We start from the raw sequence: 17,542 nt of genomic DNA on the forward strand, positions 1-17,542 counted from the left end.
AAAAAAAAAAAGAAGGGCAGTTTGTAATTCAGCTCTTAGGTGTCAGTGTTTCCGGTTTGACCTCCCAGTCTTTTTGGTTGCTCCGGCCTTCTTTCTCTATGGCTCTAGCTGGCAGGGTGCCAGCTGGCTCCCAGACTATCTCTTCTGGCTCCGATCCCTTGTTTCCAGGGAGGCACTTTCTCCCTGCAAATTCCCCGGATATGCCCAACTAGGCTGATCTTCCCTAGTATTCCGAAGCTAGGGGGTGAAGGGGATCAGGCGCCGAGGTGTCCAGATGTTCCGCCCTTGGCGGGACAGCCGCGATTCTTAACACTCTGTCCCGTGTCCCCTGGCTTTTTTTTAAAAAAAAAAAAAATAAAAAAAATAAAAAAAAAAAAAAATTCCCGCTTCTGGGGAAGCTTATGCCAAACCCAGCACTAGATGTCGCTGCAGCCTTCTTAGGGCTCAGCTTTGCGGGCGCTGCATGGAGGCAGGGCCGGAACTCCCCGGCTACTGTGGCTGCCGGCACCGCGGGACCGCGATCTCTCAGGCTTTCCCCGCAAATTCTGACCTTTCCGTGGGTGACCGAAGAACTCCTTTGAATCCACACGCCAGCGCCAACTCGGGCGTCTCAGCTACTGGATGGACCTCTCCGCAGTGGGCTTTCCAGGCCTCAGAGAAGCCACTCCTTTCTCACAGCGCCGCCGCCGCCGCTACTTCTGCCACCGCCGCAGCCGCCGCGGCCGCCGCTGTGGCTGTGTTGGCCACCGGCTGGAAATCCTGTCCAGCGGATCGTTGCCTAGCTTCCTTGAAACCTCTGCTGCCCCTCAGCTGCCAATCAACCCTCCCTGAGCGACTCAGATGTTACTTTTATCTGTTCTGGGACCAGAGTCAGAACAAGTCCGACTGTTCGGTCGCCATCTTCAAGCTCCGCCCTCTATTTATTAATTTTTTTAGTTTCTCTTTCTGTGAGTTCATTATCCTAATATTTAAAACCCTGGGACTGTCACATCTGCAACGACTAGGAGGCTCAACCATTCACTAGGCTGTACGCGCAGCAGGCGAGCGAGCTGAATTGCTGACCTCTTGGAGAGAGAGAGAGGCAGGGCTGATCAGCAGTGGCAGCGACTGCTGGCTAGGCCTGGAGAGAGAAGCAGAGTGATCAGATCCTGCTTCTCTCTCCCTCACCAGCAGTCAAGCCTCTCTCTCTTTTTTCCAGAGGTCAGCAGTTCAGCCACTAACCAGCAGCTTGGGGAGGCTGCTGATCAGGCCTGGAGATAGGCCCAGAAATGCTGACTGGCATAGAAACTGACCAATCAGAACCAAATCTGGGTGAATTGCAAGGAGCCACTGCTCAGGAGGCGGAGCTTTTGATACTGACTGGCATAGAAACCGACCAATCAGAACCAAATCTGGGTGAATTGCAAGGAGCCAATGGCTGCCTAGGAGGCAGAGCTTTTGACACTGACTGACATAGAAACCAATCAGAACCAAATTGGTCAGCAAAGGAGGGCAGTTCTGGGCGAGATCAGACTGGCAGAAGAGGGCAGTTGGGGCGATCAGGCTGGCAGGGGAGGGCTGTTGGGGGCAAGATCAGGCCGGCAGGTGAGAGCAGTTGGGGGCAACCAGGCTGGCAGGGGAGGGCAGTGGGGGGCAACTTTGTGTTTTTCTGTTGAAATTTAAATGTGAAGGAATTTGCCTCTAAACTTAGATATGCAGGAGACACACAGATTTTGTGTATCCAGTTCTATCTACCATTAAAGGGAATTGATGCAGTGCTTACTGTCAATGTTGATAAACTATCCTAGCATATACTTGCAGAATTAAAAAAAGAAAAAAAAAGAAACTTAGTGAAAGTCAAAATTCTTAAATAATCAGAGATACTTTTAAGAAGCTCTATAGTCTTCTAGACCAGTGATTTTCAACTGACATGCTGCAAGAAATTTTAAAACATGCAATATTTGGCCCAGCTGGCATGGCTCAGTGTTTGAGCGCTGACCTTTGAACCCAGAGTTCACAGTTTGATTCCTGGTTCAGGGCATATGCCTGGGTTGTGGGCTTGATCCCCAGTTTGGGGAGTGCAGAAGGCAGCCAATCGATGATTCTCTCATCATTGATGTTTCTATCTCTTCCTCTCCTTTCCTCTCTGAAATCAATAAAATATTTTAATAATAATAAATAAAACGTGTAATTACTGACTTTTTTTTAAAAAAAACCCTCACCTAAGAATATTTTTCCATTGATTTTTTAGAGAGAGGTAAAGACAGAAAAATATCGATGGTGAGAGAAGCACATCAATTGGGTTGCCTCCTGCATGAACCTGACCAGGGCCTGGGGCTGGGGAGGAGCCTGCAAACCTAAGTATGTGCCCTAAACTGGAATCAAACCCAGGACTCTTCAGTACATAGGCCGATGCTCTATCCACTGAGCCAAACTGGCTAGGGCAGTGGTCGGCACACTCATTAGTCAACACAGCCAAATATCAACAGTACATTGTTTGAAATTTCTTTTGAGAGCCAAATTCTTTTTTTTTTTATTATTTTTTTTATTTTTTTTCAAATCAATCTTTATTGTTCATATTATTACAAAGGTTCCTCATTTCTTCCCCCCTCCACCAGGTTCCCACCCCACCCTCCGCCCCCTCCCCATCCCCCATTGTCCTCATCCATAGGTGCACAGTTTATGTTCAGTCTCTTCCTCCCTCCCTTTCCCCGATAGTAAATCCCTTTTCAGATAGTAAATCTGTTACTTAGCATTATCTCATATCAATAATACCTCCACATGCCCAATGATACACTTCACACAAAAGACATTTCCAAATAGGTCAACCAGCCTCATCCAGGCCCCACCCAAGGCACTTACAGATCAACACCCCAGCGCTATACTAACTCAACACATCCAGATCTAAGCCTTCATCACTTGATTCAGCAGACCCTCAAGTTCCCGCAAAAGTTTCCAGCCATGTCTGAGAGGCAGCCGTGGGCAGGTACAGGCGAGGAGCGAGCTGTTTCGGGCCTGGCTGCTCCGGGCCTGGCCTCTGTTGCTCTGGTTCGTTCCACAACCAGCTGCTCCGGGTCTGGTCACTGCCGCTCCCGACCTAGTTGCTCTGGACTTGGCTGTTGCTGCTACAGGCCTGGCCGCACCCGACCCGGCTGCTCTGGGACCGGTTGCTCCGGTCCCGGCCGCTCCGGGCCTGGCTGCTCCCAGCCTGACAGCCGCTGCTCCGGGCCTGGCTGCTCCCAGCCTGGCAGCCATTGCTCCTGGCCTGGCCGCACCAGACCCGGCTGCTCCGGGCCTGGCCGCTCCCAGCCTGGCAGCCGCTGCTCCTGGCCTGGCCGCACCAGACCCGGCTGCTCCGGGCCTGGCCGCTCCCAGCCTGGCAGCCGCTGCTCCTGGCCTGGCCGCACCAGACCCGGCTGCTCCGGGCCTGGCCGCTCCCAGCCTGGCAGCTGTTGCTCCGGGCCTGGCCGCACAAGACCCGGCTGCTCCGGGCCTGGCCGCTCCCAGCCCGGCAGTCGCTGCTCTGGGCCTGGCCGCACCAGACCCGGCTGCTCCGGGCCTGGACGCTCCCAGCCTGGCAGCTGCTGCTCCGGGCCTGGCCGCTCCCAGCCTGGCAGCCGCTGCTCCTGGCCTGGCCGCACCAGACCCGGATGCTCCGGGCCTGGCCGCTCCCAGCCTGGCAGCCGCTGCTCCAGGCCTGGCCGCACCAGACCCGGCTGCTCCGGGCCTGGCCGCTCCCAGCCTGGCCGCCGCTGCTCCGGGCCTGGCTGCACCAGACCCGGCTGCTCCGGGCCTGGCCGCTCCCAGCCTGGCAGCCGCTTCTCCAGGCCTGGCCACTCCCAGCCTGGCAGCCACTGCTCCGGGCCTGGCCGCACCAGACCCGGCTGCTCCAGGCCTGGCCGCTCCCAGCCTGGCAGCCGCTGCTCTGGGACTGGCCGCACCAGACCCGGCTGGAGAGCCAAATTCTTTAAACTTAATTTTCTTCTAATGCCATTTCTTCAAAATAGACTCGCCCAGGCTGTGGTACTTTGTGGAAGAGCCACACTCAAAGGGCCAAAGAGCCATGGTTTGCTGACCACAGGGCTAGGGCAATACCTGACTATTTAGTCAGGGCACTGACCTTTTTTCTCTTAGAACTTTAAATTTAAAAAAATGACAATAGCTAACAAAACAATAGCCATCCGGAGTGAATGAATCAAAGTTATGCATATTTCTTATCAGATCAGTAAAAAAATGTATTTTTTTGGTGGGCCATAGAATTTTAGTAATTAATAAATGTGTGCCATGAGATGGAAAAAGGTTGAAAATCACTGTCTTAGACCATGGGTTAGTTTCCCAATGATGTTACCTGTAAATTGAGATAAAGTTTTTAGTGGTCTATTATAAAACGAGAAAAACTAGGTCATATTTGTATGTGTGTGTGTTTGTGAGTGTGTATGCATATGTGTGTATGTCTTTGGTTAAATTTATAGAATTCCTTGTTTTTGAGGACTATCTAAATGGGCAGTGGGACATCCCTCGAAGGGTCCCAGATTGGAGAGGGTGCAGGCTGGGCTGAAGGACACCCTCCCACCCGTGCACGAATTTTGTGCACCGGGCCTCAAGTCCTATACAATAAAAGGGTAATATGCAGAATGATTGGTCGCTACGATGTATACTGACCACACGGGCGCAGATGCTCAACACAGGAGCTGCCCTCTGGTGGTCAGTGCACTCCCACAGGGGGAGCACTGCTCAGCCAGAAGCTCTGAGCTGGGCTCATAGCTGGCGAGCGCAGCCATGGTGGCGGGAGCCTGTCCCACCTCTGCAGCAGCACTAATGATGTCCGACTGGTGGCTTAAGCCTGCTCCCTGTCTCTTAATATCTCTGCCCCACCAACCCATTTACCCACCTACCAAATGCCAGTAGACACCCCCTTCCCAATGATTAGGAAAATTATTACTTTTTTTTTCTGAAATGGGCTCTAGAAGTCTTTTATCCTGCCTTAGGCTCATTCTCCAAAAGGAATTTTGACTTTGAAACATTTAATCTCTTGGTTGTAATAGAGAACAATTACATATAGTTTCTCTCAATGAGAATTGGAAATCATACTAAAGCAACCAATCAGGAAATGATAGATGAGTAGAAAAGCCTATAGAGCAAAGTATATGATCATTTAGAAACATTATTTTAGTAAATCATTCCAAATTATTTGGATTGATTTGTTAAATATAAATGCTTGGTATTTTATTGTACCTATCTGATAACAGGACTGACATACAGTTTTATTCTATATAAAATCAAGAGTCTTATGGATTTTGAAAAACATTACAAGTGTTTTAATTATGGCAAGATGTAAGGTATGATGTCTAGATTGTGGAAAGTGTACTAGTAGGTACAAGATGGTTGGCTTTTGTTATTGCTGCTGCTGCTGTTATTTGATAGCAGTTTCTAAGTTTAGACATTCTTGAAAACAGGTTTCCTGTATATATCGGGTCTAGTAATAATGTCGTTTTTAAATATACGTTTAAAATCTTGCTTGGCGTTGACTTGTATTGACATAACCTTCAAACACGTGGTATCTACAGAACGTGTGAAGTGCAATTAACAAGTTTTGCTTGAAAAAGTTTGTGTTTGGTTTGGTTTTTGTTGCAAAACTAGGGCTAAGAAGATGGCGGATGAAGAGCATATTCGGCACTGCATGCTTTACGAGTTCCAATTAGGAAGAAAAGCAAGTGAGGCTGCAAAAAACATCTGTAGTGCTCTTGGTCAAGATGCAGTTAGCGCCAGAAAATGCCAGCGTTGGTTTGAGAAATTTCGCGAAGGAAATTTTTCGTTAGATGACAAGAGTGGTCGAGGCCGTGTGTCCAATTTTGATCAAGAAGCTCTTCAAGCTCTTTTGGTGCAAAATCCTCAAATTACCCAACAAGAGCTTGCGACAACTTTAAATTGTTTACAAAAAACAATTTCCAATCAATTGCGTGCACTTGGCAAAGTCCAAAAGTTTGGAAAATGCTCTACATTCTTGCCAATACTTGTTTGTTGTTGTTTTTTAAAATAATAGTCATTTTAATGGGTGTACAGTGATACCTCATATTTCATCATGGTTTTGATTTGCATTTTCCTAATAAGTTGGTTTCTTTGACATGTGGAATGAACCCCACCAACTGTAAAGCTGTACAAATGGCTTTGATGCATATGGGGTAAGTCTAGGAATACCAGACTAAAAAGTTTCCTATTAGCCTCTCTTTCACTAGTAATGATAGATTTTATTAAATAGCTAGCATATGTTACCTTTAAGAATCTTAAAGTCTGGAGGGCCAGGTGGATATACAGACAAGCAATTAAAATTCAGTGTAATAAAATCTAGAATGGGAATGTATAAAAGGTGTGGTGGGTGTAGTCAATAGCAGATGCCGTCCTTTATTTCTGGAGAAGGGGTGTCAGGTAAAGCTCCACTGAGAAGGAAGCTCTGAAGCTGAAACTTGAAGGATGACAAAGCTTTTGCTGGAGGTATTTGTTGGAGCAGGGAATCAAGTTCAGGAAGTAATGCAGCCTGTCGTAAATGAGCTTTCTCTAGTAAAGCACTGGTAGGTGATTCAAGAATTTTGGAATTAAAAAAATCACTCTACATTTTATATCCTGTAACTAGAGAGCTTGTCCTAATCAATCCCTGCACTAAACCAAAGTTCTTGAAATCTGAACGGTCTGATAGATGACCAACTATTTTAAATCTTAAAATGAAAATTATGTTAACATGAAACAAAAAGTTAAAATTAAATTGTGTTAGAATTAAGGGCATATTTAAGTTATTCTCTATCACCTTACTTTGGTCTGTTAACTGTGTAAAATGATCTTGTCTTTATAATACCTTCACATGGATATATTTTATTTAAAGTCTATTTTCCAGAAAACAGTAATTTACAGTTAAGTCTGTACATGTGGTAAAATACATTAAGTTATTCCTTCCTAGAAGCATCGTATTTTTGCTAGACCACTTTCATGGTCCTGTGGATGTTGGAACATATAGCCAACACAAATCACTTTTATATTAAAGCATGACCTAAATAAAGCTCCATCATCTGTTTTAATAATCCTATTCAATTTTTTACTCTGAAGCTTTTTTCATTGTGGTTTCAGTTTTGTTTGTTTTGTTGTTGTTGCTTTTGAAATTTTGCAATCACCAACCTGCAGCTGGGCAACCCAGCGCTGACTTCTGGATGGTCTTCCTTTGGTCACAGGCTCAGCTGCTTTCCAAGCTCCAGGCTTTAGGTTGGGAAGCGCCTCCAGCCCTGCCCTTCCAATGGCTGGCTAGGAGTGACCTGGGTGCCCCGGAGGTTCCTGGGATCCAGGCATGTATGCAAGTTAACTGCCATCTTTGTTGGGTTGATTTGCATACTCTGATTGGCTGTGGGCATAGTGGAGATACAGTCAATTTACATGTTTCTCTATTAGATAATATGGATACAGAATAGATAGTGAGTGAATGTGCTTCATGCATTTTAATGCTCTAGTTACCTGTGTATTTGTTGTAACTTTATGAACTTTATAAGCAAACTTCCTATGAACCCCCCTTTGAAAAATAAAGCCAGAGATTACAGTATTAGAATTCAAGCTAGTTGCTTGTTCATTTATTTATTGAGTTGAAACATACCTGGATTTGCTCAGGTATACAGTATAACAAATCATATAATCCTTCATTACTTATCATGCAACTTAAACTCAAATATTTGTTGAATAAATAATGTCATGTACCTTTAAGAGGAGCAATGGTTTCCAACAATGATTTTGAGACCTGCCTTTTCCCCCTCATAGTTATTACAAGACACAATTGTAACATGTTTAAAAGATAAATAGTATGGATAAACCTTTAACCAGACTCATCAAGAAGAAAAAAAAAAGAGAGGACCCAAATAAAATAAAAAATGAAAGAAAAATATAAAGGATTGTAAGAAAATACTATGAACACTATATACCAACAAATTGGACAACCTGAGCGAAATCCCTAGAAACATGCAATCTTTTAAAACTGAATCAGGAAGAATCAGAAAACCTGAATAGACTGATTACAACTAATGAAATTGAAGTAGTAATAAAAAAAAACTATCAGCCTACAAAAGTCCTGGACTAGATGGCTTCATAGGCGAATTTTACCAGATATTCAAAAGAACTAACACGTATCCTCATACTATTCTAAAAAATCCAAGAGGAGAGAAGATTTCCAAGCTCTTTTTACGAGCGCAGCATAATTCTAATTCCAAAACCAGAAAAAGATACTACAAAAAAAGAAAATTAATTAATGGCCAATATCCCTGATGAACATACATGCTAAAATCCTCAACAAAGTATTAATAAATGTGTGGACCCAGCACACATTTTAAAGACCATATACCGTGATCAGGTGGGATTATTCTGGGGATGCAGGGTTGGTACAGTATTTGCAAATCAGTACATGTGATACATGAGATAAACAATATGAAAAATAAAAACCACATGATTATGTGAGTAGGTGCAAAAAAGCATAAAATCAGCATCCATTTATAATAATAAAAAAAAATATCTCAGTACACTGGGAAAAGAGTGATTTTACCTCAATATACCAAAAGCCATATATGAAAAACTAACATAATCAGTGGGCAAAAACCAAAAGCGTTTCCCTTAAGATGAAGAATAAGGCGGGATGTCTGCTTTCACCACTCTTATTCAACACAGTACTGGAAGTCCTAGCCGCAGCATCAGACAAGAAGAAATAAAAGGTATCCAAATTTGAAAGGAGGAAGTAAAACTCATTATTCGCAGATGACATGATATTGTACATTAGCCTCACATTTATTAGACTAATAAATGAATTTTGCAAAGTAGCAGGATGCAAAGTTAATATTTTAAAATTAGTGGCATTTTAGCAATAAACATAAAGAGAAATTAAGAAAGCAATCCCAATTGCAGTTTTTAAATGTACCTAGGAATAAATTTAATCAAGGAGGTAAAAGATCTGTACTTGGAAAATTATAGAAAATTAAAGAAAATTAAAGAAATTGAAGAAGATACAAATAAGTGGAAGCATATACCATGTTCATGGATTGGAAGAATTAACATAATTGTTCATACTGTCCAAAGCAATCTATAGACTCAGTTCAATTCCTATTAAAAAAACCAGTGGCATATTTCACAGGTCTAGAACAAATATTCCAATAATTAATATGGACCCCAAAAAGATCCTGAATAGCCTCAGTAATCTTGAGAAAGACCAAAGTTGGAGGTATTAAACTATATTCTGATGCCATTGTAATAAAAACAACCTGTACTGGCATAAGAACAGGCACATAGATCAATGGAACAGAACAGAGAGCCCAAAAATCAACCCACGCCTTTATGGTTAATATTTGATAAAGGAGGCAAGAGCATACAATGGGGTAAAGACAGTTTTTTTAATAAATGGTGTTGAGGACAATGGGTAGGTATATGCAAAAAAATGAAACTAGACTACCAACATACACCATACATAAGAATAAACTCAAAATGTATTAAAGATTTAAATGTAAGTTGTGAAAACATAAAAGTCCTAGAAGAAAACAAACAAATGGGACTACAAACTATAAAACTTTTGCACAGAAAAGAAAACCAATAGAATGAAAAGTCAAGCCACTGAAAGGGTGGACATATTTGCTGATATATCTGATAAAGAGTTAATTTCTAAAATATATTAAGAATTTTTACCATTCAATACCAAAAACAAACAAACAAACATCCAATTAAAAATGGGCAACGGGCCTAAATAGATACTTCTCCAAAGAGGACATACCGATGACCAATAGATATATAAAGAAATGCTCAACATCACATCATTGGAGAATGGCTTCCATCAATGAATCAACAAACAAGTGCTGGCGAGTATGTGGAGAAAAGGAACCCTTGTGCACTGTTGGTGGGATTGCACATTGGTGCCACCACTGTGGAAAGCAGTATGGAGTTGCCTCAAACAATTAAAAATGGAACTGCCTTTGGCCCAATAATCCCACATGTGGTAATATCCTAAGAATCTCAAAACACTAATTTGAAAGAATATATCCCTATGTTCATGGCAGCATCGTTTACAATAGCCAAAATTTGGAACCAGCATAAGTGTCCATCAGTAGATGAGTGGATAAGCAAGCTGTAATACATTTACATAATGGAATACTACTCTGCCATGAAAAAAATATCTTTTTTGACAGCATGGATGGACTTGGAGATTATTATGCTAAGTGAAATAAGCCAGAGAAAGAAAAATACCATATGATTTCATTTATATGTGAAATTTAAATTTTATTCTATTCTAATGAACAGAATAAACTAATGTGCAAAATAGAAATGGAGGCATAGATACATGGAACAAAACACTTGTCAGAAGAGTGGAGGGAGGGGAGACTGGATGAAAGAAGGTAAAGGGATTAGCCAAAAGATACATAAACATAACACACAGACACAGATAACAACATGGTGATGGCCAGAGGGAAGGGCTAGGTGGAGGTGAGCAGAGGGAGAGAAAATGGGGACATCTGTAATAGTGTCAACAATAATGTTAAAAAATGAAAAACTAAATATGCATGCCATTTTATCCTTGAAGAAACTGATTTTGAAATTGGACACCAAATGGCACCTTCAGATCTACAAAATGAGGCCATCACTATAAAATTTAACTTCAATTTTGTGTGTGTGTGTGTTTTATGGAGCATAAAAATTTAATTCATAGTCCTGTACTACAATAGCTGTTTCTAAGAAAACAAAATAAATTTTTAAAAATCGGAATAGCAGTAGTTGAAAATCATATATTATACTGTTAATATTCTTATGTACTAAATAAAATATCAGTCTAGATAATATGGGAATTTCCACTATTTGTGTGTCTGTGCTTAATGGAAATTTTATAGGGATCCTAAGCATTGAATGCCAGCCACATTACTCGGTAGATTATAAAATTAGAGTCGTTAATATCTGAAAATTGGATTTTCATATTCTAGTTTATGAATATCAAGTTTAATTGACCTTCTAATTTAGTAAGTACTAGTAAATAACCCCTGACCACCATGGGGAAGAAATTCCAAATCGTCTATTAGAACCAAAAAAAAGGTTTTGGCATTTGGTGATTGGTTTTAGCTTGTCAAGGGGATCCAGAGATTTACCTGGGAAAGAGTGCGGCACTATAGGAATTAAGTATTAGTATTCTTTATCAGTACAGACTTTTTCAGTAGAGATCATTATTAAATGTACCTTGAGCTATGGTCGTTTAAATTTGAGGCCAGAATTATAACATAACCATATTTCAGGGAGTCATTTGATAATTTAATTAGCACAAGGAGATGATTGTATGAAATGAGTCTGGCAAGACTTAATGCATTCTAAATCCTCTGTAAACAAAGTTCTTTGAAATCACGGTGATCTGAGTGTAGAATAAATAAAATATAAATCTTTTTCATCACATGTTGTGGTAGGTGCTAACTAGGTCCTAGCTACTCTTCTATGATATTTTTTCTTGTGGTAGCATTTCTGATAGTATGGACTGGTTTTCATTAACAGAGCTGTTACCTGGTTATTTTATATCTGAATAAAATGTTCCTGTTTACCTGTGAAAGAAAAAAAAATATGTGGCTTAACTCTGCTAATAAAGAAATAGAGTTTATACTGTATGTAATTCAAGGCCAGTGATATGTGTAATCTGAGCAGATAAAACCAAATGTAAAGAGTCACAACTAATCTTATTGACCATTATTACTTTTTCTTTGCTTTTTCATAGGGTTTTGACCCACCACATCAAAGTGACACAAGAACTATTTACATAGCCAACAGGTTTCCCCTAAATGGCCTTTACACACCTCAGAAATTTATAGATAACCGGATCATTTCATCTAAGGTAAGAATTAACAATATTATTAAAATTATATATATAATTTTAATTTTATATATTAAAATTTGTTTTGTAAAGTGATATGTGTATTTTGTAAAGTGATATGTGTATTTTGTAAAGTGATATGTGTATTTTGTAAAGTGATATGTGTATTCTAGTGTACATTTATTACCTTAAAAATTCAAGGAAATGATTGGTAGATTTATCTTAACCAAAATTGTGAACTGTAAAATAAAAAGGAATTGCCAACTATTAATCGCATGTAGCCAACATACTAAAAATTATCTTTAGTTGCAATTAAACTAAGAACCTAATATTTATACTAAATGCCAGGCACTGTACTAGGAACTTTTCATATCATTTAACCCTTACAACAACTCTGAGATAGCTGTAGAAAGTGTTACACTCATTTTGTACCAGATTATGAAATCGGGCTTGATGGGAAATAATTTACTGAGGGTTGCACACTAGTAAGTGATGAGATTGGCGTTTGACCTCAGTTCTATGCAACTTTAAAAAGCTTGACTTCTTACAATTTTATCCTCTTCTGTAAACATGTTATAGTATCAAATACTGCTTCATTCTTACATATTCTTTCCTGTTTTATTTTTAAAATCTCTTAGTTTATTTCGAAAGTGAAGATTATAGAGTAATACTGTCCAATAAACTTGTTTCATGATGGAAATGTTTTCCACAGTAATATGATAGCCATTAGCCACACATAGGGCTATTTATGCATTGAAATGTGGCTAATGCAACTGAAGAACTTAATTTATTTTCAATTAAATGCTAATAGTTACATGTATCTAGTGGTTACCTTATCGGACAGTGCATTTATAGAGGATGTGAATCAAAGAGACTAAGGGTAACATTCTTAGATATACATATTGCTTAATAGAGGACCTAAGAAGCATTTGTGTTATTCCTTCCCTTTCCTCCAGAGTGACTAGTAATTTTCTCTCTAATACTGATCTGGTCTTTCTCAAGGATAATGTCTCAGGACAATATCCTTTGGAAAGATCAGCTTATTTTGCTCTATTCACATTATTTGCATACTAGAGGCCCAGTGCATGAAATTCATGCATGGGGGGGAGGGGTGTCTCTCAGCTCAGCCAGCACCCTTTCTAATCTGGGACCCCTTGAGGGATGTCCAAATGCCTGTTTGGGGGATTGGGCCTAAATGTGTGGTCGGACATCCCTCTCATAATCCAGGACTGCTGGCTCCCAACTGCTTACCTGCCTCTGCATGATTGCCCCTAACCACTTCTGCCTGCCAGCCTGATCACCTCCTAACCACTCCCCTGCCAGCCTGATCACCTCCTAACCACTCCCCTGCCAGCCTGGTCACTCCTAACTATCATCCTCTGCTGGCCCGGTCACCCCTAACTTCCCTCCCTGCTTGCCTGATGGCCCACAACTGCCCTCCCCTATTGGCCTGTTTCTACCCCCCCCCCCCCCCCAACTACCCTCCTCTGCAGGCCTGGGTCCCCTCCAACTGCCCTTCCTTGATACCCAATTTTAGGAATTAGAACCATCTTACATTGCACCAGATAAAATTAAGTAAAAGGTCTCTTTAAATATCTTGAATTGTCAATTAAGGCTTCATTGCTTGACATCAGGGTAGATAATTATCTGGAAAAAGTCCCAAACATTTCAATGTTTGTTTATTTACTAGAGGCCTAGCGCACGAAATTCATGCATGGGTACAGTCCCTAGGCCTGGCCTGCGATCAGGGCCATCTTCCTCGTCTGCCCACAGCCGGCCCTGCTCCCCACTGCCACCCACTCCCAGTTCCCCGTTTGCCATTGGGTGATTGGAGCCTGCCAGCCAGGGAAAGAGACTACGAGGTGGTCAGAGTTCCTCATAGTGACTGGTCAAGTGGTCATTCTAGTCATTCTGCTGTTAGGTTCAATTTGCATATTACCTTTTTATTATATAGGATTCATCTGTTTTATTCAAGTTTTTATCTCCAACTATGTGTCAAGTAGTAGTATAATTGCTGGATAGAGCAATAAATAAAACAATGTTCTATCCTTAGGGATCTTACATTCTACTTGGAGAATGTACACAGGATAATGTAACAGTGCTGTAAAGTATTTTCCTGTTTTATATATGAAGTTGTGTTGTGAGTAATGAGTGACACAAGTGAAATTTGTACTGATTTGTATCCTGCCCCTATTATATAGTATTATAGGCTTACAAGTTGATTAATAATATACAGATACATAGCAATTAATATGAGCCAGGTTATTTCCTAATTGCTTTATAAATATATTAGGTTATTTAATCTTCATAGTAACATATAACAAAATACAATATGATTATTATTGTCCTCTTTTTATAGAGATTAACAAGGTCATTTAGTACATTGAATTAGGATGTAGACCAGAACAATTTAAACCCCCTACCATATATGTCTTAATCATTATGCTCCACTGTTTTACTTTAAATATTGACATTGTGAAAGATTTTCATATCCTTTATGAGATTTTCTTTGTGGGTATGCCAGTGATCACTTATTTAAAGTATTTTTTATTTTGATTTTTTTGTCAATCCTCAACAGGATATTTTTTCCATTTATTTTTTGAGCAAGGGGAAGGGAGGAGTAGGGGAAGAAAAAGAGAGAAATATTGATGTGAGAGAGGCACATCAATGGGTTGCCTTCCGTACCCAGGTATGTGCCCTTGATTGGAATTGAACCTGAGACCCTTTGGTGCATGGGCTGACACTCGCACCATTGAGCCACACTGACCAAGTCTATTTTTTTTTTTTAAAGATCTCTTACTTTTTTTTTTTTAATATATATTTTATTGATTTTTTACAGAGAGGAAGAGAGAGAGATAGAGAGCTAGAAACGTCAATGAGAGAGAAACATCGACCAGCTGCCTCTTGCACACCCCCTGCCGGATGTGCCCACAAGCAGTGTACATGCCCTTGACCGGAATCGAACCTGGGACCTTTCAGTCCGCAGACCGACGCTCTACCACTGAGCCAAACCGGTTTCGGTGCACATGGCTCATAAATAATTTTTTTTAAGTATTGTTTTAGATCTGCCTTCTTCAGCTTCTAAAATATCAAGAATTTAGTAGCAAAATTGCTAGGTTACAGTTTACCTCATTTTAAAAATTGTATTAAAATTGCCAATAAATAGTAAAAGAAAAAAGAGTAGACTCTAAAAATCAGATACTTTCTATAGCTTGGGACAGGGTGAAAGGAGCAAATGGGGTAGGGGAATGGGGGACATCTATAAAATAAGAATTACACAAGTGCTCGCTTCAGTATAAGAATTATACTGAAATTGGAACAATACAGAGATCAGTATGGCACACAAATTGTGAAGCGTTTTATTTTTTTGTAAACTGTAAAGAAAAATCCAACAAATTTCAATCATTAAAAAGAGTTATATGAATTTGGCTAAGAGCTTAGTAAATCGGATTTTACTTTTATTATTCTACCTATAGAGTGTATATTATTTTTAAACATTAACTTATTGTTGTCTTCTCTTTCTCTCTCTCTCTTTTTTTTTTAGTACACTGTGTGGAATTTTGTTCCAAAGAATTTATTTGAACAATTCAGAAGAGTGGCAAATTTTTATTTTCTTATTATATTTTTGGTTCAGGTAAGCTTTATCACTCAATAGTTAAATTTATAAATAAAATTTTTAAAAATATGTTGTCAGAGAAAAGTTACATAGCATTCTAAATTGTTTGATTTTGGAGTCATATTTTTTTTTCTGCAAGGCTTCCCCATTATATTTAATGAATACAATTATTTAACCACATCAAAATTTCTAAAAACTAGCCAGTGAATTTTTAAAAAAATATATTTTGATTTTGTACAGAGAGGAAGGGAGAGAGAGAGAGAGAGTTAGAAACATCGATGAGAGATAGACATCGATCAGCTGCCTCTTGCACACCCCCTACTGGGGATTTGCCCGCAACCAAGGTACATGCCCTTGACCGGAATCGAACCCGGACCTTTCAGTCCCCAAGCTGACGCTCTATCCATTGAGCCAAACCGGTCTTGGCTAGCCAGTAAATTTTAAGATTAATTTTATTTGTTTCACTATTGATACGCTGTGGTGCTGAGAACCATAATCAAAGCCAAGAAAATAACATCCTCTTTCAAATACTTGTTCAGAACATAAATATTTTGCATTTTAATATGCAGCACACATTTTTGGCACATTTTTGCGTATAGTACAAAGTGAATTTTTCTTTTCTTTTTTTAATGTCATTTTTACTTTTATTTAAAACAATTTTTTTTTCACTTTTAAAAATCCCCATGAAAAGAGATTTTTGTTTAGGAAACCATTTTCTTAACTTGAACCTGTATAAGTTATAGGCTATTTAATAGTTTAATTTCACATTGCTTTTTTTTCTTAATATCAAAATATCGAGAGATAGCTTATGAAACTTGTGTATAAGTAAATATTTAAAAATCGTTATTACTATTTTTTTAAAATATATTTTTATTGATTTTGTACAGAGAGGAAGGGAGAGAGAGAGCTAGAAACATCAAGAGAGAGTCATCGATCAGCTACCTCTTGCACACCCCCTACCGGGGATATGCCTGCAACCAAGGTACATGCCCTTGACCGGAATCGAACCCGGGACCTCTCAGTCCCCAAGCCAACGCTCTATCCATTGAGCCAAACCGGTTTCGGCTAGTTATTACTATTTAAAAAAAAATTTCTGTTAATACTTTAGTAGACTTTTTCAATGTGGTATTGAATTTTTGTATGAACTCTGAACTTTTCTCTCAGTAGAACCTAGAATTTCAAAAGAAAAAAAACACTTGCCAACTTATTATTTTAAAGCTTGAGGAACCATATACTATTTTTTAAAAATTGTTTTCCTTCATGAGCAGAGAAGAAACTTCTGATTTTTTTTTTTTTAATCAATAGAACATCAGCTTGGTTTTCTCAGAAAAGTGAGAAATTTATACTAACTGTGTCCACATAACATGCATTTGTGAAATTACCAGCTAAGTTCAGGAATTCAGCTTATCTAATAGAACATATTTAATTATCCTCCATGGTGACTGTAAAGGAACATTAATAGTAAGTCATTTAGAGCCATATTCTAACTAGCCGAGCATAATTAATATAAACATTTCTTTACTTCTCCAGCAGTTTTTAAAACCTCAGTTGAATGATAATAATTGCAGCATCATTTTCCAAGCTATCTCTACCCTTCTGGCTCTGCTAGATTTAACAAAATCACTTATGGAAGAAAAACGCTTTTCCTAGTTGCATTCCTAGCTCTGTCTCCCTAAGTAGAGTGTTTATTCTGAATTCCAGAGTAAAAATTACTGACAGACTTCAGCATTTATCAGGATGGGCAAAGAAGTGTGAAATCAGATTCAGAGGAGCTATAGCTTCACTCCTAGGCAAATATGGAGGAAGAATTGAAGTACTCTCTGTAAAGAAGGCAGATTAATGACTGAGTCTACTCTAACAATGTTAGTGGGTATCCAGTAAGTTTAGATATTCTAACCCAGGGGTCCTCAAACTTTTTAAAGTGGGGGCCAGATCACGGTCCCTCAGAGAGCTGGAGGGCCGGACTATATGAACTACTAATTCCTACTGTAACACCGCGGCTGCGCTCACTGCCCAAAAAACCTGGCGGGCCGGATCAGACTCCTCTGCGGGCCGCATGTGGCCCCCGGTCCGTAGTTTGAAGACCCCGGTAATCTAAC

General features: G+C 40.0%; 1 protein-coding gene across 1 annotated transcript in view; it reads left to right on the plus strand.

Moving 5' to 3' along the window:
• Positions 1 to 17,542, plus strand: part of ATP11B (ATPase phospholipid transporting 11B (putative)) — a 110,008-nt gene that overhangs the window by 17,421 nt on the left and 75,045 nt on the right. The window contains exons 2-3 of the mRNA XM_084874188.1: positions 11,732 to 11,848; positions 15,372 to 15,461. Of these exons, the coding sequence (XP_084730314.1) occupies positions 11,732 to 11,848; positions 15,372 to 15,461 (207 nt within the window). The remainder of the gene's footprint in view (positions 1 to 11,731; positions 11,849 to 15,371; positions 15,462 to 17,542) is intronic.

This window comes from Pipistrellus hanaki, assembly GCF_964339955.1.
Source record: "Pipistrellus hanaki genome assembly, chromosome: 2".
In the NCBI taxonomy this organism is placed as follows: domain Eukaryota; kingdom Metazoa; phylum Chordata; class Mammalia; order Chiroptera; family Vespertilionidae; genus Pipistrellus; species Pipistrellus hanaki.